Below are 24,260 nucleotides of genomic sequence, written 5' to 3'. Positions count from 1 at the left end.
ATGACCACACCAATATTTAGAGTTTCCTAATCTCCATTACAGTGCACTAGACATAAGGCAAAAAGACTAGAACAGAACTAAAAGAAAACATATGTATGATAATAAATATATACTTAATTTTTATATTTTGACAAATATAGCTCAGTTTAAACTGGCCATATATCACACACTTCTACTAAAGACATTCCAGAATTTAGGATTATTTACAAATATCTTATTAAATGGAAAAGTGATTTTTAACCTGATTTCAGTGCAAGAACTGCACTCGTGAATCTCTGAGGAGTCTATGAGTCCCTATGAAGTTATGTGCATTTATCTGTATCGAAGTTTCATGCCATAAGAAAAAAAACTGTAATAGAGGTTTTATAGTTAGTTTGTAAAATCATAAACATAATATCTCAACGACTTATTTGGGAGGCAGTATTATATAGTAATAATGAGCACGGGTTTCTTCAGCTAGACAGGGGTTCCCATTCCACCTCTGCTACTTATGATACCTGTAATCTATGTTGAGTTTCTTAAGCATTGTAATGATCAGTTTAGTAAGCATAAAATGGGATTTCTATCAGGTTTAAAAGAAAAATATATATAAACTTAGCTAAGTACCTGACAGAAAGTGAGAGCTCAGTAAATAAATGGCAACCACAAATGGCAACAGAATCTTGTTTTCCTTGTTTCATCTATGTTTGCTTGTTGAACATAGTTTTTAAATTTACATGCTTTCTTCAACAGATAAATAATATAGAAAAAGGAGGAGAGTAACCGGTATAGGTTAAAAAGAAGGGGAAAATACAACTATGATCTATGGACTAAATTTGAGTCTTGACTCAAACAAGACAACCTTTGCAATATTCTAGGGAATTTGAACATGGATTATATGTTACATTATACTAAGAAATTAATGTTAGTCGCAGCACTAATAATAAGTGGTTGATTTATATGTGTGTGTGAATGTGTGTGTATAAAATTTTTACCATATCAAAATTTTGTTTTGAGAATTCTTTCAGAACCCTGAAAACTCACAAATTCACCTCTATTCTTTTATTCTAGTTCTGTTAGATCGAACAAAGTCTTTCTTAAGCTTCCCAAGAAAAGTGTCCCTCTGCCAAGACTTGCAAAGCAGTGTTTAAAATCTCCTAGGCCATTTGTAAGTTTACATATTGATTCTCTAGGCAGGGTGTAGGGTAAGAGAAAAAGAAAAAAAAAAATCCCTTTAACAAAGATCTAGGCTCTGCCATTCATTACTTGGGACAGGACAGCCTTTCTGATCCTTGGACTACTTAGCTGCGAAAGAGAAGCTTGAATTATGTCTCACTAAGGATTTTAATAACTTGTGATCTAGACCTGAAAAATCAATTTTTATTGTATATGATATTGGGAGTGTAATAAGCAAATGACACTGGCTTTCCAAACAACTTCAAAATAAGCTTAAACATGAACTCAATATGTAAAAAGATTTGAAAGAAAATCTTTTCTTATGCAGAGAAACTTTGTGTGGCGAACTACGATATTATCTCCCATGGGTTTCCCACTTCCCTATTTTAAGCTGCATTCCATCAATTTAGAGACCCAGTATTAAATAGAAAGTTGTTATTTTTTCAGACTAATTATCTATTGTGGTTTCTCTGCAAAATGCTGTATTTTCAAATCTTTAAGCCTCCAGAGCACAGAAATATGAGCACGACTTTTCCATATTAATCAGTACCAGCCCTTCTAACACATATACAAATTTACCCCATCCAAAATGCTATTCTTGATTAGAACACATGAAGGGGGAACAAACATTTGTTAATTAGGAGGCTATGTGGGGAATTCTGATGAAAGCCTTCACCAACAACTTATTGTTTTCCTTTCCATTTGGAAGATGCTCTTGTTGTGATGTTTCAGTTAGAGCAGTGTGGTTGAAGAGGCATTTCTCTTCAGGGTGGAAGCATCCTTGAGGTTTGCTTTCCAATGTCAGGGTAGTACCTGGAAATTCACTTAGAGTTCTTTAATTTGATATTTTCCATAAGAAGCAGCTAAACAAAGAAACTAAAAAATTGTGCTTAAACATCAAATTCAAACCAGCACTCTTCACATTCATCCAACAAAAGCATTTGTATCTCTGTTTTTCTGGCTTAAAACTTTGATATTTGAATATTTGCTATTTCATCCTTGTGATACAAACTGCAGGAATGTAATGAATTGTTGGTGTTCTATCTGGTCCCCAAAGGGAACTTAAAAAGTTCTTCCAGTATGGTTACTAAGCTGTCTGCCCTGCCATTTTCTAGGACTTCATTTAACGTTAATGACTCCCAGATAGCAGTTATTCAACTATTTATGAAAGCTGCTTATTCACTCAGCTCCCACAGCTTTAGAGAAATCTTGAGATTGTATCATTTGTCAGACTGTGGTTTGGGCTAGAGCACTATGTTCCAAAGTTTGAGTCTAGGATTAATGCTCCCTATGGATTCTTTGATAGAAATAAAAGGTACTGAAGTCACAAACTTAATAAATATGTTCAGTCAAGAGAAACTCCTGCATATCACAGCAAACAGTAGTATATTAAATATTCTGCATATTCATTTACAAATGAAAACAGTTTAAATTTTCATTACAAAAGAATTTCCCAAATTTAGCTGACCACTCTTTTGCATGTAGTATGTCTTTTCACATTCCTGAACTCACATTAGGAAATGCTGGAGGGCCTGGTGTGGTGGCTTACGCCTATAATCCCATCACCTTGGGAGGCCCAGGTAGGAGGATCAGTTGAGCCCAGGAGTTCCAGAATAGCCTGAGCAACAGGGTGAGACCCCAGCTCTGCACAAAACGTAAAAGTTAGCTGGGAACAGTGGCAAGTGCCTGTAGTCCCAGCTACTTAGAAGGCTGAGGTGGGAGGATCACTTAAACCTGGGAGGTCAAGGCTACGGTGAGCCATGATTGTGCCACTGCACTCCAGCCTGAGCAACACAGCGAGACCCTGTATCAAAAAAAAGAAATGCTGGCCTCTGATCCTGGTTCTGTCAGTATGCTATTACACTCTTATTTACTGTTATTTATTTCCTGATTGAGCACATAATACTAAACTGGCATTTTTACTCTCTAGCCCCCAGTGTTCCCTTGCCTTTTGACTTAATGTATTGATATTTAATACTATATCCTCATAGAACTCCAGAAAGTGCAAATCAAAATTTAGCACAACAGGTAAGACTACCTTACTAATGAGAATATTTTCAAAATTATCAAAAATAAATCTCTAGGACTTGGAAAAAAATTAAAACTTCAGAAAGACCTACCTGAGAAGACATTTATATAACAGAACTGGAGATTTTTAATAAAAATTAGTATTTTTACCTTTTAGTATCTAAGACACCAGAACACAATGCCTAAATATAGCTTGAGAGTCCAGTTTAATTTTTCAAAGTACTCTCCAAAGTGTAATGACATACCAATATACCAAGTAGTGCTAGTCTTTGCTAACATGCCAATTTACTGATTTTATGTAAAGATTTACCTCTCATAGTGCTTAAAACTAAGCTAGTTCTAAAGCATGGAGTCGGTCCTCTGATAATCTTATTTATAGTAGTCCCCCTTTTTCTAAAGAGCAAAAATTATTTTTCCATTCGGCAGGTCAAGCTCTGGAAACTTAATTTATTCATATTTGTGTGCCCAATGCCTGCAAAAATTCCTTCAATATAATAGACATTTGACAAATGTTCATTGAACCAAATTACCTCAAATCCCAAACATGTAGAAATTAATAACATTTTACTGCATAAAGTCTTTTTGAATTTATATTTTATGTAAGATTACAGGTTGTTTAAATACTCATCTGGCTGAAAAGTTGTTAAAATTTCCACTTAGAAATCCCCAGCTGCATACTGCAAATACACTTATCATATCATATTTTTTCTCACTAAATGCCTATTAAACGTTTTAAGAGTTTTTCATTCAGAGTTAGATAAATTAGTGACTATTAAAATGGCAGTGGCAAAGTGATCTTATAAAGAATTGTTTTAAATGTTCAAGCATACTATTTATTTGTCTGTTAAATTACTGAGTGATATGGTTTGGCTGTGTCCCCACTCAAATCTCATCTTCTTCCCATATGTTATGGAAAGAACTTGGTAAGAGGTGACTGAATTATGGGGGCAGATCATTCCTGCAGTGTTCTCATGATAGTGAATGAGTCTCACAGGATCTGATGGTTTTAAAAACAGGAGTTCCCTACACAAGCTCTCTCTTTGCCTGCTGCCATCCACGTAAGATGTGACTTGTTCCTCCTTCCACCATGATTGTGAGGCCTTCCCAGCCATGTGGAACTGTAAGTCCAATAAACTTCTTTCTTTTGTAAATTGCCCAGTCTCAAGTATGTCTTTATCAGCAGCATAAAAATGGTCTATTACACTAAGCATTGGAATACAACTAGATTTAGTCTCATGAGAGTAACTTGAATTAGAGGAAAAACTATGACCTAGCTCTTATTTTTCCTCTTGTAGCAAAAGTTACAAAAGATTGCTCTAAAGAAAAATTTCAAAAAAAGTACATCAACTAAGAATTCAGTCTGAATTGACTCAGATGGAAAAAAATTAAGAAAGACAAGATCTCAATGGAATTTTTTATGGAGTAAGTACTTGAATAAAAGAGAGGTTCAACTTGCCTGTTGATAAACTAATCTGGCTCTATTTGTTAATCATTAAAATCTTAAATGAAGAAAAACAGTATCCAAAAAAGCAAGTTTTTAATAGAGAGAGAGGCAGTCAGAAGTTTAAGACCAGGATTTACAGAAGAGACTAAGTAAGGAGAAATATTCTAGAATGTAGGAGAGCAATGTAACAGTCGTTCAATATCCCTTTGTTAGTGACTCAGCATTATTTTCCTTTTCATTTTCCTCTGTATGTATAAAATAGCATAAAGTAAAAATATAAATATTACAAAATATAGATGCTGACAAATTTAATTTTCATCACTATTCATCAGAAGAAAGCAAATTATATAGGCCCTTACTAACTGTTTAACACTATTAAATTATGATTAGTTTTAAAATATTCATGCCTATATTTATAAAAGTATAAATTACAATTCTCTTTTAATCAGAAAGTTGTAACTTGTTGTTTTGAAAAGAAATAACCCAAGGACATAATGGATTTATTATTGCAATATGCTAAAGTAAAAATACTTTTTCATTAAATTACTAAAATTGCATGAACATATTATTACATAAATCCAGATGTTATATTAATATTTTGCCTAGTTTATTTTCAGAATAGAATACATATAATAATTTGGTCATATTATGTCCTTTATTTCTGCCTACTTGGAATAAATCTCAATGACTTAGGTTGGTATTTCAGATTTTAAGGGAAAGTAGAATGCCACATATTGTCCATAATTTTGTTATCTTTGATTCTCATATTTAATAAATCAATTTTGCTAAGGGCTACACCAAGAATATATTTTAATGCAAATTTAACACTAATAGAATAAGGTATACCCAGGAAATAGTTAATAGTAAATTTAAGCATTTCTGCCTATTTTAAACACAAGCATATTTTAATCAACCAATAAATAGTTATTGAGTATGAATTAGTGCAGTGCTTTGTGGGAGAAAATATAAATACAAGACATTTTAAAGGCATTACAATGATTGGAGTGGCACTCAATATGTGCTTTAGACAACTCCCTCCATCACAAGCAAGTGTATCTACAGAACATTTGAAGATGGACAAGAACACCATTGGGCATTTTATTTTGCACAATTTTAAAAGGTAATTTTCTAAGAAGATTGCATTGGGTTTAGCAAATTTATAAAGATAGTACTGTATTGCCCATATTTCTTCATTGTAGTTGAGTCTCCTTCCCACAATGGCTTACTGTACACATTACAACATCTTCAGGGTCCACAGAATTAAAGTGGCAGTGTTATTATTTTTTTAAGCACACTTGAGAATGGAATATTCTTCCTTACTCTTAATATAACATGCCTTTGCAGACTCCTCCAATAAGTCTAGTCATCTTGACAAAAAAAATAACCAAGACAATACAATGATGTTACAAAGAAAAAGAATGACAGTTTCCCTTCTACTTTTCAAAAATGTTTTATAATATGATTTGAGATTAGCTTTATTCAATAGGCTGAAGAGGAATCAATTCTTAAAAAGTGACACTCTCTATAATAAAGAACACCTACGCTTCTGAATAACGCATCCATTCCCACACATTCACAAGGTTATTACCATTAGAATCTTTTCCAGAAGAAATTTTCTGACAGGAAAAGTATGGCTTTGTTTAGAATAAGCTGACAATGTCAGTAAAACAAGCAATAAAATATAAAGGGTTGAGGGTTTTGTTTTTCGTTTCACTTCTGCAACTCTGGCAAAAGTCTCTATTTTATCTTGCCTTCACTAATGAGATTGGTGTTCTGCCTATCAATGGTTCATTTATACAACTATTTATTGTACTCCTACTATGCACCAAGTGTGTGTTAAGTGCTGGTTACAGCAGTAGTCAAAACAGATAAGGTTTTGACTACTGCTCTCAGAGTGTAGACAGATTTAGACAATTAATCCCATAAGTAGCTATGTGATTACATATTATGAGTACAATGAAGGAACAGTACTGGGTGTTGACAGAGAAAACTAGGAAGACAGAATTTAGACTGAAATTTCTCAATTTAAGCTGGGATTTGAAGGATGACAAAGAGTTTGCCAGATGAAGAGTTGGAAAAAGAGCATTCCAGAGGTCATAACTTATAGGAAGGTCCTGGGTGTTGCATTACCAGCTTTAAATAAAGCAGTGGGCTCAAGTGCAAGCACGGGGAAGCAGAATGTCACATGCCAAGGTTATGGTGGTAGTCACAGGTCAGGCCTGTCGGTCATATAAGAAAATTCCCATTTTTTCTTTAAAGCAATGGGAAGTGACTAGAGGATCTGAAGCAGGGGAGTGATCTGTTGTTATTTATGTTTTATAAAGACGATGTTTGCCTACTGCCTGAAAAATAGATTTGGTGGGGTCTCACATGAGGGGAGTCTCAGAGACAAAACTCCCTCTGAGGGGGGGTCTCACAGTCAAAACTCTCCAGCTGAGTTCAAATCCTTGTATAAAATGACCCTTGTCATCTCCATTATTTCCCTCCACTTGCACAGTGTCCAGCCACACGGCACACACAGCCATTCTCAAATTTGCCTCCCCACCTAACACCTGGCTATGCTTTTGTCTCAGTTCTCCGCCTCCACCCTCTCCAGACCCTCACTTCTTTACTAGTTAAAATCTAAAGGAGATTTAGGTGAGATTTAGGAAATGAGCTTTGAGTCAGTTGTGCTAAAGGAGGTACACTTGACTCAAAGCCCAATGTCTCCAAGAAGATTTTTCACTATTCTTTAAACCCCATGTTACTCAGTATAAAAAATTTGAGCAGCAAAAAGGGAATAAGGAACTGACTTTGGCCTTAACCGTTAAACTCCAGAGTTATGTGTCTCCTAAGAGCACTCAGCATAGAGTAACCCAGCCCTCACCAACACATCACCAAGTCTTGGGCTGAAAACCATTATTCCCTTTTTTAGATTTTTTTTTTTTTTTTGAGACAGAGTCTCACTCTGCTATCCAGACTAGGGTGCAGTGGTGTGATCACAGCTCACTGCAGCCTCTGCTTCCCTGGGCTCAACTTATTCTCCTATCTCAGCCTCCTGAGTGGCTGGGACCACAGGTGCACACCGCTACGCTTGGCTAATTTTTTTTTTTTTTTGTAGAGATAGGGTCTTGCCACATTACCTAGGCTAGATCCTTTCTAAATGCAGAATTCTATTTAAAAGACAACTTAAAAATACACATTTATGTTGCTGACATAAGATCCTATTTGCACACACGCTTACATACCAACAAAAATTGCAGTTAGCTAATTTTTCTATTTCCAGGCTTAATAATCTCCCTCTGATTGTGGGGGAAAGCATGGATATGTCTGATGAAATATGATAAATCCAACAGACTTTAAGAAGAGCTAAGTCTCAATCCTTCTGGATCTCAATACCCATTTCTTAAAGTTGTATTTAAGCTACCCTAGAACTGAGTCACAGTTTTATCTAGAAAACCTAGGTAGATTGACTATGACTCTGATACAGTGTACCTTACATTATACTTTTCTTTATTGTATATGCTCTACCTACTTCCAAAAGGAATTGTAGCTTCCTTTAAATGAGAACTTCCAGTTCCTGGCACTTGCAAACTGCTTAAAGTTTGGCTCCCTGCAATGCCCCATAGAGAGGAGCAGGCAGATCTAATTGAATCACAACTTGCGGTTCTGCTGTGCTCCAACCAACAAATGTAAACAGACCATAATCAGTCACATACATAATTGTGGGTTCTAAAATATCATTTTGTCTGAAAAAAAGTCCAGTGAAACACATAAAAATAAGATTTTAAATAAATTAATTTTGACAACATTTGACATATATTATCTCAAAAATAATTCTACAGGAATCGTTTTATAAAAAAATATAATCCATATTGGTTTAATTATGAAAGTTTGACTAAAAGAAACTTAAGAAATGAGCCAACATTTTACTCTAGAGGCATATCCTTATTACTCACCTTGATCTCTTTCATGCCATGTTCGACTTCCAGCAGCTGGTGAATTTGGAGAGGGGTAAAAGTCTCCTGTAGGACTTGGTTCCATATTTTCATCTATGGATATAGTTTTGGGTCTTTTGCTGTTAAAATATGGCAATAGTTATATTAATGGGATTTCTGGGAAGATATGTACATTTGAAAGTAAATGATCTGAAAAGATCCTTACTGTGGAAATTTTCATAAGCACAAGTAATAGTATTTCAGAATCATTTTGAAATAATGGTGAGTATTCAAGATATCAATAGTAATAGCAAATATTTCTAGTTGCATACATCATTTATTATACCATCTTATACCTAAACTTATCTAACAAATATGGTGTTCATTATATTTACCTTTCAAATGTATTTCCAAAAATATTCCACTAATAAAAAGTGAACTCTTCATGTAGTTAACCTTCTAATATTAAAATTGTGTTAAATGTGTACCTGACTCAGTATCATTATCAATACTAACAGTGTTCCTCTGATTAGCAGTTTTCATTGATAATGCAATCCTTTCACATTAATCCAAAGATAAGGTAATGGGGTAGAATAGACCAACAGCTTTGGAGTCAGACAGTCCTAGTATAAAATTTTGACTAGGCTACTTATGAATTCTTAATAGTAAGTTCCTTAAATTCAGTTAAGTCATCTGTAAAATGGAAATAATAAAACCTAGTTCAAAGGCAGATGGTTGGAAGGGTAAATCGAGTTGTTAAATGTAAAGCTTTTAGTTAAGTGGCCAGCATTTAGAAGATACTTATCGAATTGTAACTTTTAGTAACAACCTTATAATTAATAATAAAAAATTTATAGCATTTTACTGATTAAAATATTTTATATATTATTCTTTACCTTTTTCTTAAAACTTAGATTATTTATTCTTTATTCTTAAAATCAGCTGTGAAAAGAGAAGGCCATCACCAAGTTCAAACTAAATGGTACACTTTTAAAATGATACCTTTTTTTTTTTTTTAAGACTGGGTCTAGGCCGGGCGCGGTGGCTCAAGCCTGTAATCCCAGCACTTTGGGAGGCCGAGGCGGGTGGATCACGAGGTCAAGAGATCGAGACCATCCTGGTCGACATGGTGAAACCCCGTCTCTACTAATACAAAAAATTAGCTGGGCACGGTGGCGCGTGCCTGTAATCCCAGCTACTCAGGAGGCTGAGGCAGGAGAATTGCCTGAACCCAGGAGGCGGAGGTTGCGGTGAGCCGAGATCGCGCCATTGCACTCCAGCCTGGGTATCAAGAGCGAAACTCCGTCTCAAAAAAAAAAAAAAAAAAAAAAAAAAAAAAAAAAAGACTGGGTCTCACTCTTTCACCAAGGATGTAGTACAGTGTGGCTTGATCGTGGCTCACTGCAAAGTACACCTCCTGGGCTCAAACAATCCTCTCACCTGAGCCTCCCAAGTAGCTTGAACTATAGGTGCCTGCCACCACACCACACCCACCTGATTTTTGTATTTTTGTAGAGACGGGGTTTTGCTATGTTGCCCTGGCTGGTCTTAAACTCCTGGGCTCAAGCGATCCTCCCACTTCAGCCTCCCAAAGTGTTGAGATTACAGGCATGAGCCACTGTGCCCAGCCAAAATGATATATTTTAATATGGAAATATGACTTATCTCAATGATTAAGAAAGAGGAATAACCAGAACAAAGATTAAGAAGCTATTTTATATCCATACTGGTTGATATACTTCTTTCTTATGCCCCCACCAATATCCTATAAAGCAGATAATTGGGCCGGGCGCGGTGGCTCACGCCTGTAATCCCAGCACTTTGGGAGGCTGAGGCAGCTGGATCACGAGGTCAAGAGATGGAGACCATCCTGGTCAACATGGTGAAACCCCGTCTCTACTAAAAATACAAAAAAAAAATTAGCTGGGCACAGTGGCGCGTGTCTGTAATCCCAGTTACTCAGGAGGCTGAGGCAGGACAATTGCCTGAACCCAGGAGGCAGAGGTTGCGGTGAGCCGAGATCGCACCATTGCACTCCAGCCTGGGTAACACAAGAGCGAAACTCCATCTCAGGGAAAAAAAAAAAAAAAAAGCAGATAATTATGAAATTATGACTATAAAAATGAATTTTTTTATTTGTTTTTGAGACAGGTCCTTGCTCTGTTATTCAGGCTGGAGTGCAGTTGCATGATCACAGTTCACTGCAGCCTCAAGCTCAAATGAGCCTCCTACCACAGCCTCTCAAGTAGTTAGGATCACACACACATGCCACCATGCCTTGCTAACTTAAAAAATTTTTTTGTAGGGAGGGAGTTACCCAGGTTGGTCTTGAACTCCTAGATTCAAGTGATCCTACTGCCTGGGCCTCCCAAAGTTCTAGGAATCTAGGTGTGAGCCACTGTGCCCAATGAACATTTTTTCTTTAATTAAAAAAAAAAATCTTATTCACACCTATGCTGGTAAAACCTTTTAAAAATATTCAAAATTAACATTTTGTAGCAATAACCATAATATTACAGGATTTCAGTCTCGAAAGTGGCCTCAAAAATCATGCATATATACCAATCCCCTTGTTTTTACAAATGGGGAGACACATTTGAAGAGATTCAGTGGATTGCCCAGGGCAAGTTCATGGAAGCAGTCAGACATAAGGTAAGGACACCTGACTTCCAAACTGTGCTCTTTCCACTGCATTGCATTTCCACGCCCTTGAACGATGCATATGTCTGAGTACATTTGTAGATGCTCATGCTTAATATTTGACTCACAATTCTCAGAGTATTAATATGATATAGAAGATGGCAATTTCTATCCACGCTTAGTTTCTTCCCAAAGTATCCAAAGTTAGACCTTATATTTAACTCTCTTTTTAATCTAACTTCTCTCATCTGTGAGTCAGCAGAAAATGTGTCTGAAAAACCTTAAAATGGGAGACAAATTATATTCATAAGGAAGTAATAGAGAAACGTTTTCTAAACCTTGTCTATTCTGAAAGACAGTATCTTATATAGAGTAGTCATGAAGAAAGATCATATTGATTTAGCAGTTAAAATTTAAAAAATTACTATTCACATTTTAAATTTAGAAAAACCAAAGCATTTTTAAGACTTCAATATGTCAGAGACTATTTTAATGATAATAAAACCAATTATCTTGCTACATAATTTAACTATATAAAAACCAGAGCTGATATAAAATTGACCTTCATTTATAAACATACAAATATGCACAGTGCATAATTAATTCAAATTCAATGGACTTTCATTATTGAAAATAGTTTAGAAAAATAAATATACAGATATTCTTTTATTTTTTAAAAGCTGACATTGTAAAATGAGTGTTTTGCTCTAGAATTCATGTATGTTCTTGTATTTGATGACATATATATTTAATGCTCTAGGAATGAGACAGGTCTTGAAGATCCAGCTCAAAAACAAACAAACAAACAAAATAAAATCAATACGTCTGTAATCTTTATTCACCCTGACTGACAATTACAATGAGAAGTGCAGGGAAAAAAATGAAAATGGAGAATGTTAACAGAGAACTAAAAGCAAAGAGAACTGTCTATAGCTTCCCCTCAACATAGACTGGTAAAACCAAATCTCAGGAAAGGAAATGTTTTTTTTTTTTTTTGCCTGGTAACTCACAGAACAGGAAAGGTAATATTTTTATTGGTGACTGAGAGTTGACTAAATTAGTCAAAAAAAATCAACTAATTGAAGAACCTGGAAAACTGTGGTCTTTAATTTTAAGGTTACATAAATGAAACATCTTATTTTTTATGTTTCACGATTCCAAGCTTAGATGTATTTTTTTGGGTAAAAGTTACCAAGAATCAGTTATAAACCAGCGATCACTGCCACAGCAACATCATTTTTAAAGGCATCCAAAGATTTCATTAACTGGTAGCATTTTAATATTTCATACAACAGGATAAAAATCACATTAGTGTATTTTCATAGTTACCTAATCCCCTGAAAAAGATTTTTAAAACTGCTGTGTACAACAATTACATTTAATTTGTAACAGCTAAATAAATACAATCAGGAAAGATTAAAATCTGTGTACTAGCAGCAAAAACTCTTATTTCCCATCTCTCTTTACCTATCTACCAATCTATCTGCGTATCATCCACCTACCTACCTATATGTGTATCAATTGAGAATAAGAGCAGCCCTTCTTTCAGTTACCTGCTTGGTGGAGAAGACAGCGACCTCTGAAGATTGACCCCCGAGTTCATGTCATGATAGTATGGTTGGCTTGGGATTTCTCCAATTGGGAAGTTGACTCCAGTTCCCTGGGTTATGGGTGCTGAGGAATAAGACAAAGAAACATTGGGAATGACATTTATATTTCTGACCTCTATTGAAGTGTAACAGTGAAATATCTTCCATGCCTCTGGATAAGGATAGAGAGAACTTTCTTCACCTTAATCCTATAACACCCATCATACACCCTGGGTAGGACTTGAAAACTTACTCACTTTAGCAATGTTCAAGCTTGAAAATTTGAGGCGATCAGACTATAATCACTGGTTACCAATTCCCCTAATCCTAATCCTCAACCTTCTTTACTCACTCCTTTAAATTAGTTGACATTACATCTGTCACTCTACTAGTCTATAGATGCCTTGGAAGAAACAGAATATATGATTCCTGTCACTATCCAACATTAATATTTGAGTGGATTAGAAGTCATGATAGTAATAATTATTTGATATAAATAATTCTTGTAGTAGGGCAGGTATATAAGTGAAATTTACAGATATAGAATAAAACCCAAGTTTGCTTCTAAAATATGTAGTCAGGTTTCATATAAAAGTGATAAATGTGGTTTTACTCAATACGTTGGTGTTTTTTAAATTTTATCCCACAACTTTATAAATCATTTAAAACATATAAAGGATTTTAATCACATAAAATTTGCTAATATACTGGGAACTAAAATTTTTGTATATAAGCATTACTTTTTGTACAATTACATCTGTTCAAATTTTTTAAATTTAATTTTAGATATCATAAACAAGTCTTTGAGGAAGCATATTGTGTTAGAATCAGCAGTCTTGACATAAATAGTCTTTTAGTTTAACTTCCCTCTGTACTTATAAGCTATGTGCCTCAGTTTCCTAACTGTAAAATGGGAATAATAATAACCTGGCACATTATGATTATTTTGAGGATGAAATTAAGTAGGTAGTGGTAAGAGCCCAGAATCGTGCCTAGCGTACAATAGGTGCTCAACGATTCTGAGTTCCCTTCCTTCTTTGCTTTCTCCTCTAAATTTTTTCCCTGATAGACTGGAATGGTTAGCAAAGATGAGCAGTTCAAAATGTGTTAAAAGCAGAGGAAGAGGTATAAATGAACCTGTTTGCTAAAAATTTGTTCATTTGATTATTGACTATGTCCATTGCTGGCAGGTATTGGCTGCAATGGGTACAAAATAGTCTTATATACTGCCCTTAATAAAAATATTGGGCAAGAAACTGGGTAAATAAAACATTCATGTAAAACATATAAATACCAAAATAGATGACAATGAAACTGTCCAAATGAATGACGTGATCCATAACTGCTGTAGGATTTCAAGGGGAAAAAAATCCAATACCAGCTTGAATTGTCCAAGAAGTCTGTGACAAGCCATAGCTGGCACTGGACTTTAGAGAGTGAATAAGAGATGAGAGGGAGGTCATTCTAAGCAGGGACTGCTGCAGAAGCAAAATCATGGGTAGAGATAATGTGCAAAGTGGAGACCAGGCAGGTTGGTGTCAAAGAACATTGCTTAAGAATAGTTTCTATTTCTTCACCTGTCTTAATCAGCCCTTCAAAAGCTCAAATGAAAGTGTACTCTGAGGCTTTGCAACAAAATTCTAGAGCCCCTGAGATTCACTCTAAGCATACGTGGCCTACTTAATCTCCTCCTCCCTCCTAACTGTCTTAAGTGGAGTATAAAATTTTAAAGGGCCTGCAGATTTTTATGAAAGTTTTCTTACCCATAATTTTTAATGAATATTCTAAATGTGTTCACTATCCCCTGAATTCTATTTTAATATTAGGCAGGCTAAGATTAACTTAAAATATTTTTAAGAAAGTATAATTAGGAGGCACAAGCTTTATCACAGAGAAGTGTTCAAGGAATATGCCATGAACATCTCTCTTTCCCAATTAAAAATTAAATACATCAGTATATACATGATTAGTATCAGCTCCAAACTTTTGGAGTATCTATCTGCCTTCTGATAGACTGTTCATGTTTTATAATACATCAGTATATACCTGATTAGTATCAGCTCCAAACTTCTGGAGTATCTATCTGCCTTCTGATAGACCGTCCATGTTTTATAATACATCAGTATATACCTGATTAGTATCAGCTCCAAACTTCTGGAGTATCTATCTGTCTTCTGATAGACCGTCCATGTTTTATAATACATCAGTATATACCTGATTAGTATCAGCTCCAAACTTCTGGAGTATCTATCTGCCTTCTGATAGACCGTCCATGTTTTATAATACATCAGTATATACCTGATTAGTATCAGCTCCAAACTTCTGGAGTATCTATCTGTCTTCTGATAGACCGTTCATGTTTTATAATACACTGTAACATCCTTTACACAGAAAATATGTGTATTCAATGAGTAACTATGCCTGATGGCTTGAATTATTTGGACAAATAAATGTAGCTATTTGGACAACTAAAATGTTGTGGCTTGAGGTATACCAAAGGTTAAAAAAAAATGTGAGGTAAGAAATCCCACAGTAACCACATGTTTTAAAATTTATTATTAGAACCATGTTCTATGGGACACTGGAAGCAGGCTACATGTTAGAAGGAAGCATTTCAGGGGCTCAAGTGAAGTAAACAATCTGTCTGGCTTCTTATCACAGTAATAAATACAATTCATAGACCTGAGCTACTAACAGGAAACATAGAGGTTCTACCTTATAAAAACTATTTTCAACTTATTAAGCTCATGTAATTCTTAGGCAAAGATTTATAGTTTCTATTGAATACATATGGCTCCATAGTTAGCATAGTTTGTGTAGCCATAAACAAATAGATGTAATTTGTAGTAAAGATAATTTTAAAATCTTCAAAAATTGGGTTTTTTTTTCTAAATTTTCTTCCAGAAGGATTATTCCAGAGTGTCAAGATAGCAACAAACAAACAAACACAAATATTGCATGTTCTCACTCATACACGGGAGCTTAAAAAGTTGTTCTCATGGAAGGGGTTGTCAGAGGTGGGGAGGTAGGGAGATGAAGGGAGATTGGTTAATGGGTAAAAACACACAGTTATAAGAGAAAGAATAATTTCTAGTATTTGATAGCACAGCAGGGTGACTATAGTTAACAACAATATACTGCATATTTCAAAATAGCAAAAACAGATTTGAAACATTCCCAACACGAAGAAATGACAAATGTTTGAGATTACAGATATCCTAAATACCCCGATTTAATCATTGCACATTGTATGCATGTATCCAAAGATCCCATGGATTCCATCAATATGTACACATATTATGTTTTAATTTTTTAAAGATAGCAATAGAGGCAGAGGTTGCGGTGAGCCGAGATCACGCCATTGCACTCCAGCCTGGGTAACAAGAGCAAAACTCCATCTCAAAATAAAAAAAAAAAGATAGCAATAAAATAGTCTACAGATTTATGCATGAACACTGTAACAATTTAGTATTCATTCTGACAGTAAATGGGGAAGAAAGCAGATTAACAATAAACATGGCCAAAGTACAGAAATGATTTAATGACAAAGAGAGTGTGTGAGAACAGCAAGTCTCAGTCAGATATTCCTGCTTAAGAGCCTCTGGAAGAACTTACATCAGATGCAAAGATCAGTGTTAGCGCCTCTCCCAGGGAGCCACAAGAAGGCTGAAAGCTGCAAATCAAGTTGCTGATATGCTCTTAAAAACGCAGCACCAAAGAACCTCAGATTCTAAGGGTTAGAGGCCAACCTTTAATCTCTCTTATTGTTCTCCTCACTCCAAAAGCTGATCCTAAATCAACTTTTAAGATGGAGATAATGTCATTCAACAGGGAGATCACTATCCTAATGCTGAATAGCTTCATTAGCTAAAGTCAACATACACATCAGTGATTCTTATGATTGTAAAACTCTAGAGGACTGAAACCACCAGCATACTGTGAACCCTCAAGCCAGAATTTGTGATACACATGTAAGTTTTGTGCTGAAGTTCATGTTTACTTAGCAAACCCTTATTTCATAAATAATAAAGTTGAATGGTGCCAACAAGATTATGATGTGGATATATTAAAATACTTAGGAGGATAACTTCTCAGGCATTTCAGAGACACATATTTACATACGGAGGAGAAAATAAATGTTTGGTGAATAAATTACCCAATGAATATAATTAATGTGCTAATTACAAATCAGTAATGTTGGTTATAACAAATAATCTAAAAACCTCTAAGATACGACATTATAAGTTAAGAATGAATGAATGACATATATTAAATTTACCTTGGGTTTGAACTGTTCTAGAAAGATAATTTTCATCTTTTTTTAATGTTTGAAATTCAGATTTTTCAAAACATCTGTCTGGACTTTTGAAGGTTCTAACGTGGTTCTCCTTTGACAGCCCTTAGCATAATATTACCTATAATGAGGTACCAAATAAATATTTTCTGACAGCTGACTCTACGGCCCTTCTCCTAAGAAGGATGAAAATACACCACTGAACTTGAACTCAGAGAAGTACAAATTTAAGCAAATAAGTTCATAAGCCTTTCTGCTAAAGAATCGTATGGGGAAAACAAATACACCCCTCCAGATATCCCCTCTCTTACCTGATGCTACAAAGTGCTACTGATGCCTCAGGCATATTTCTTCCCAAATTAAAAGTGAAAACTTGCAAATGTTGGAGATCTTTGGATATCACATATTGATCTGGAAAAACACATTAAGGCATATTGCCTTGGATAATCTCCTTGCCCATCAAATACATACCCTGAGGCTACCGAAACACAGGATATTTGTGTTTCTTCTCCTACTGCCACCAAGTAAAAAGACCCATGAGAGAAGTCATTTGGGCATACACTTATCTACTCCAAAATTAAACCAGAAAGGATAAACTACTTACAGTCTTAAATGTTCATGTCTATCACTCCCTGATATACATGCTATTTGCACTGTTCACTTTAGAAACGCGAGCTGTTTGAGGAACTGTGGTTGAAAAGACAGTCAGCGATCACTTGATCACTTGGATTCCTTTACTGAACAAGATTCTAAAACACTGCTTATTCTTATCCTCAATAACTCACTTACTCTTTGTTCTTTCTGGATCATCATAATTCTTATTCATGACCTCTAAATTTGACCCAAATGAAAAACACAACTTAGGCAAGTATCAGAGTGTGACTACGCCATCTGAATAACATCATTCCAAGGTGATGCATTCTATCAAAATGTCAGGTGAAAACATACCCTTCAAAGTTACATAAATAAGCTAAATCAGTGAAGGGGGCATGAAGAAAGGAGTCACCTCCTTTAACATAATTAGTACAGATAGATGTACATCTTGGCTATGTTTGTACATGATAGTAAGAAGTAAAAGAGTTAATCAAGGTAACGTCCCCTTTGCTCAGGTAGCCTTCCAGGTGAGCTTACCCTAGAAAAATATGATCCAGCCTGCCAAGAATGGTGTCTCAGGTGAAGTGGCCAGTTAAAACAATTGGACATTGTTTTGGATAACAATGCTTTCTATCTATATCCAACTCCAATCTGCAAAGTTAATTTCTGCATCCCTCTACACTCTGCACGTTAGTGTGTATATCCTGTACATCTCCAACCCCCACCAAAATGTTAGTAAAATGAAAAAGCACTTATCTACAGGAAACTTATGTGGGTTATCATAACAACATAGGGTGCATTTAATTAATCACACATCCTTTGATATAAATGGCCATCTATGGTCATGCAGAGAACAGTGAATTAAATGAATACCAATAACACGCAATCAGAAAAACCCAAAAATTATTTTTATACAACAAAAAGTTTTGATGATTTGATATTCAGTTATGATTTTATCAAAAGTTTTAAGATTTTAAAAGTCAATTTTTTTAATATTTAGTCACTCTTTATACGATATTTAAGGATCAAAATATAAAAAGTATTTTAAATCATACTTCATGCTTAAGTAATTAGAAAAGAATTTACTTACTTCTGGATACTCTTACAAGTTCTGATACATTGAAGACTCCAGATTTTACAAAACTATCCTCAAGGTATCCTGAAAATAAACATTAAAGAAAAAATGATCAACACAGGCAGAAAGCAAAATAAATGATTATACATTAGAATTTAAGTGTTTTAAAGCCAAAGGTTTGAACAAAAACCAAATATGCTTACAATAAGAACTTTAAAAAGAAGAGCTCTTACGAATGCAAATTAGGTTTGTTTAAACAAAAGTAAAAAGTTTAGATACCAAATAATCTCTTAGGAACATTTTTCTTCCCTTTCTAAAAGTACAGGGTTATTCATGCAGTTTGATTTGCCATGGCCCATGCATACAGAATGGTCTATGGGCTCTCAGTGAATGCTTTTGACTCAGTAGCACCTGGTAAACTAGAGTGAAAAATGAAAGAAAAAGGAAAACCACAACCACAATTAGCACCTTGCTGGAATTACTTCAAAGATCTCTCAAAACCACTGTTCTTTTGTAAAATCTTCCCTGATTAAAGGAAGTGGGCTGCTGTTACCAGCACTCCCACCTTTGTTCCAGGGTCACTAATAATACAAAAAGCAGAACTTGTATATACAGCAAATACAGAACTTTGCATTGACCTATTTCTGGACATCTTTAATACACATTGCACATTTTCACTGCTTTCCTCACCCTTGCTACTATTCCACTGGACTCCTTTTATTTCAAGAATTGGTCACTTTTTTTGGCAAACAGTGGTGAATCCAGGGCTCTGGGAATGCCAAGTGACACCTGGGCAGAGTCCACGGGGGCCATGGAGCCTGCTTGCTAGCTAGTCTAACTATGTCCAAAACTAGAGATGAGAATTCCCATGAACAGCAGTAACCCTGCACCCAGCCCACTCCATTCTCACTTATGTTAAGGGGGTGTAATGAGTGTGAGGAGGGAGAGAATACCTTAGGGAGGGATGTTATGGCCGACTTGCTCCTGTCCTAGGAGAGAATAAGTTTGAAAATCCTCAGAACTGAAATACTTCTGAGAAACAAACAAGCAAAATTAGATTCTAAGAACTGGCAATTTGACTGGATTTTACCTAAAGCTTTAGGGCTGATTAAGGAATTAGATTCAGTTCAGAGATGTGAGGCATGGGTAGTGTAGCAACCTGGAGCACTGAAGTCAAAGAGTTGGATTTCAATTCTAGCCACAGATTACCAGTTATAAAATCTTGGCTAGGTTATTAGTGCTCTTTCTGCCTCAGATTCCTCACTTACAAATTAGAGGCAATAAAAATCACCTATTTTATAGAGTTGTTATGAATACTAAGGGAGATAAATATATAAACCCCATGATAAGCACTGGTTACATGCTACCAATAAGTTAAGATGGGCCAGTGGAACCAGCCATCAGCTACACACCAAATTATGCACACTGGCCTCCCGACGGTTCAAAATGCTTCGTAAATCTTTATTCAGAAAATTTACCAGAACAAATGTCACCACACTGCTTTTCAAGCATACATAGCATGAAAAGACAGAAAATCATTCAATTAGCATCTATGTTTCACTGCTGTGAACTGAGGAGCCATCGATGTTTGACATCCACCCAACCACCTTCTTTTTTATTTTATTTTATTTTATTATTTTTTTTATTACATTTTAGGTTTTGGGGTACATGTGAAGAACATGCAAGATTGTTGCATAGGTACACACGTGGCAGTGTGATTTGCTGCCTTCCTCCCCTTCACCTATATCTGGCATTTCTCCCCATGCTATCTCTCCCCAACTCCCCACCCACCGCTGTCCCTTCCCTATTTCCCCTCAACAGATCCCAGTGTATAGTGCTCCCCTCCCTGTGTCCATGTGTTCTCATTGTTCAACACCCGCCTATGAGTGAGAACATGCGGTGTTTGATTTTGTGTTCTTATGTCAGTTTGCTGAGAATGATGCCAACCACCTTCTTCAGAAACAGAATGAAAGAAGGAGTGTGAGAGGAAGTTGTAAGATCTCAGTTGGGGATAAAACAGGTGTCACATTAAGTCATTATTCTGAAAAATACATACACATTTTTAAGAGTATTATAACAAAATGTCCCCATTTAATGCACTTCTATTTTAAGAAACTCTTATTTCATGAGCAATTAATTTTTTTTTTTTTTTTTGAGATGAAGTGTTGCTCTGCTATCCAGGCTGGAGTGCACTGGCATGATCTCAGCTCACTGCAACTTCTGCCTCCGAGGTTCAAGTGATTCTCCTGCCTCAGCCTCCTGAGTAGCTGGGATTACAGGTGCGCACTACCATGCCCGGCTAAGAGTAATTAATTTTTACCAGGTTAAATTCATTTCAGTAATTACTGCGAAACTTCTACGTAACAAGCACTGTACAAAGTGCTAAAAGTCATGAATACTAAAAAGGACATTGACTGCCTTGCTTGGTTGGGGAAAGAGATGTTTTGACTCTTCTGGACCACTGTAAGTTACCATGATATAGAAAGATGTTTGTTGTTTTTGTTGTTGTTTAAAGTATAGTTCTTTATACTTTATTTTATATATAATACACTTAATCAAGTAAATACATTAAGTATGAAAACGTTATTTATCTTGGGAGGCTGAGGTGGGTGGATCACAAGGTCAGAAGTTCGAGACCAGCCTGGCCAGTATGGTGAAACCCCATCTCTACTAAAAATACAATGTGGCAGGCACCTGTATTCCCAGCTACCCGTGAGGCTGAGGCAGGAGAATCACTTGAACCCGGGAGGTGGAGGTTGCAGTGAGAGATATCGCGCCACTGCACTCCAGCCTGGGCAACAGAGGGAGGCTCCATCTCAAAAAAAAAAACAAACCATGACTGCAGCTCATATACTTAACCAGTCACACAGGATTACTTGTCACCACCCAATTGGACTCTGTAAATGCATAACTTCATATCTTCCTCCTGTAGCTCCCTGCGATGAGATGGCCCTCTTTCTACACACTCTATTCTCATCCTTCAAAGTCTAGCCCTACCACCACCCACTCCATAAACTGCTCCTCCACCTCCTTCTCCCACCCACTAGACCAGCCAGAAATCTCTTTCCTCTGTACTTGCATAGCACCTAATGTGTACTAATTTTATTCTTTGTACTTTCAGCTTTTCTGAGAGATCTGTTTTCAAGTCTTGCAGTCATTGCTGGATCACCAGCTCCTTTATTTAGGGGAGTGACTGTGTTTTGTTCATCTCTATATCTTCCTTAATGACTAACTCATTGCCTATAGAGAGAGTAAGAATAAAATTTTAAAATTCAACTTTAAAAACAGGGTCACACATTAACATCTTAGTCATTTTATTACAATGTAGATATAGATGGTTTAAGATTTATGGATAATTATACTAACCCTTGTTATTCCCTAGAACTTGTTTGCTGAAGAGTGTATTTAGGCTTTTGGGTAAAATAAGAAAGAGTAATGATTAGGGTCGGATTATATTTCTGACTTTGCTGTGTACTAATGTGTAACATCAGGCATTTAATACAAAGTAACAATCAAAGAACTGGAAGTATTTAAATAGTAAGAATCCAAAAATACTTGTTAAATAAATCGATGAATAAGTGACGAATATTTCAATGTATTTACATAAACTATATCAGATGTAATATATAACATTGCAATATGTATGTGTAATATGAAGTTCATTTCCTTATTACTCCAATGAGGAGTCAGAGAGCCATTTGCTCCTAAGTCATGACCATTAAGATGGAGTGGGGTGTGAGCTTGCTGGAAGCCAAATCATGAAGAAGGGATGAGCCAGCTGAAGGCCAATTCTACCAATGGGAAGACAGGCAGTCAAACATATACAAAGCAATGACTATCGCACAGGAAAAAAGAATTCAGAATGTAGCAGGGTGTTTCTCCGCTACCCTGGACACTGCACTACCCTGTTTTTCTACTACCCTGAACATGTTTTTCACATGTTACATAGACCACTGTAAATCTAAATTGCTGATACAACAGCTAAAGATCTTAAAGCAATTTGGAGATATTCATATAGTAAATTCCCTTCATCTACCACCAACTTTCCAGGTCCTAGGAAATTGGAATCTGCAAAAACAATGGAACGAGGTATTTTACTGAAACTATGAAAAGCATTGGAAATATATCAGAACTTCTTTGGAAACTACTAGATAAAATGAAAAAAACTACACAGGTCCCATTGGGCTCTACTCCTGCATGAAGCCCACTGAGACTTTAGTGGAGGAAGAGTTCTTGAGGATGAGTGGTAATGCCCATTAACCATGTACCTACAGGAACAGGGAGAGGTGGGAATCAGGTAAGAGGGGTAGCCTGGGAGAAGCACCTGAAGCAGATGGCTGCCACCTTCATGCATCTCTGCAGGCAGCACAGCCTTTGCAATGGACAGGCATTACCTAAGACATGGCAGAGTGAAAAAGAAATCATGGATGAAATAGTACTTGGATACTTAAGATAGTACTTGGATACCTACTAGTGCTTACTCATTAGCATACAGAAGACAATAGGACTGTGGCCAAATGACTGGAAGAGTTTTGCAATGGGTCAGGAGCCCTGCAGTAGGATAGAGGGTGAGACTTGGCAAAATGTCAGGTTATTTGCTGCTAACATAACCTCATCTGTAACCTCCAGGGTACTGGGGCCTTTCAGGAACATGTTTTTCACATGTTACATTGACCACTGTAAATCTAAATCGCTGATACAACAGCTAAAGATCTTAAAGCAATTTGGAGATATTCATATAGCAAATTCCCTTCGTCTACCAAAGGAAATATGAGCAGCTCTGAAGCAGAGCAGCTGCTTAATGGTTACAGAGCAATATTACACAACAGCTTAATCCAGGAAGAAAAGAACAACTCTGCATTTGTGTGATGCTGTATTTACACTACATGTGTGCTTTAAAAAAATAAAATAAAATTGAGTAGGAAATAAAGACTTCCACAAACTGAAAAGTCTCAAAGGCAATATCAAATTATATTATTTTACTTCTTTTTTATTTTTCTCTGACAAAAACAACAGTAAATCACTACTCAGAAGTTAATATACTGTTTAACCTCCTTTACAAACAATAACAGAGGGACACAATGGCATATCTAACTGTTAATATCTCAAATTATAATCAGCACCATTTGAATGTTAAACAACATTTACATAGAAAATCCAAAGGAAGACTGATAATGCTCATTTTTACAGTCTACTGTGTTCTATTCTTGAAATTAAAAAAAAAGAGCCACAGAAAGCAGTTATTAAATTCATGAAAGCCGTCTTTAAGTATTTGAAGGACTATTAATGTAGATGGTGGATTAGACTTATTCTGCATAGTTCCAGAAGCTGATTTGTGGCTCAATAAACAGATTTGTCGTCCAATGGGAACAGGCCTAAAAAGGCATGCGAAAGTTTGCAAAGTTAAGATAACCGGTAAATTCTCGACTACTGTGCTCACCTTCACAAGCTGGCACTAATCTCACACTCACAATTATCTTATAAAATATGTCATATTATTGGGTTGCCATTTTACAGACAGGGA

The 24,260-nt window shown here is 35.8% G+C and overlaps 1 protein-coding gene across 15 annotated transcripts in view; it reads right to left on the bottom strand.

Annotated features, from left to right (window-relative positions):
* Nucleotides 1-24,260, bottom strand: part of NFIB (nuclear factor I B) — a 236,631-nt gene that overhangs the window by 55,381 nt on the left and 156,990 nt on the right. For all 15 annotated transcript variants that reach the window (XR_001107646.2, XM_012453511.2, XM_012453513.2 and 12 more), the window contains 3 exons: nucleotides 18,752-18,820; nucleotides 12,738-12,858; nucleotides 8,566-8,684 (listed from right to left, as the gene is read on the bottom strand). Coding sequence is in view for 14 of the 15 variants with exons in the window: in XM_012453511.2 (XP_012308934.1) it covers nucleotides 8,566-8,684; nucleotides 12,738-12,858; nucleotides 18,752-18,820 (309 nt within the window). In the remaining variant the exon portion in view is untranslated. The remainder of the gene's footprint in view (nucleotides 1-8,565; nucleotides 8,685-12,737; nucleotides 12,859-18,751; nucleotides 18,821-24,260) is intronic.

Source organism: Aotus nancymaae, unplaced genomic scaffold (genome assembly GCF_030222135.1).
Source record: "Aotus nancymaae isolate 86718 unplaced genomic scaffold, 86718_ANA_hifiasm-v0.15.2.pri h1tg000003l, whole genome shotgun sequence".
Classification (NCBI taxonomy): Eukaryota; Metazoa; Chordata; class Mammalia; order Primates; family Aotidae; genus Aotus; species Aotus nancymaae.
This window is presented reverse-complemented; position numbering and strand designations above follow the sequence as displayed.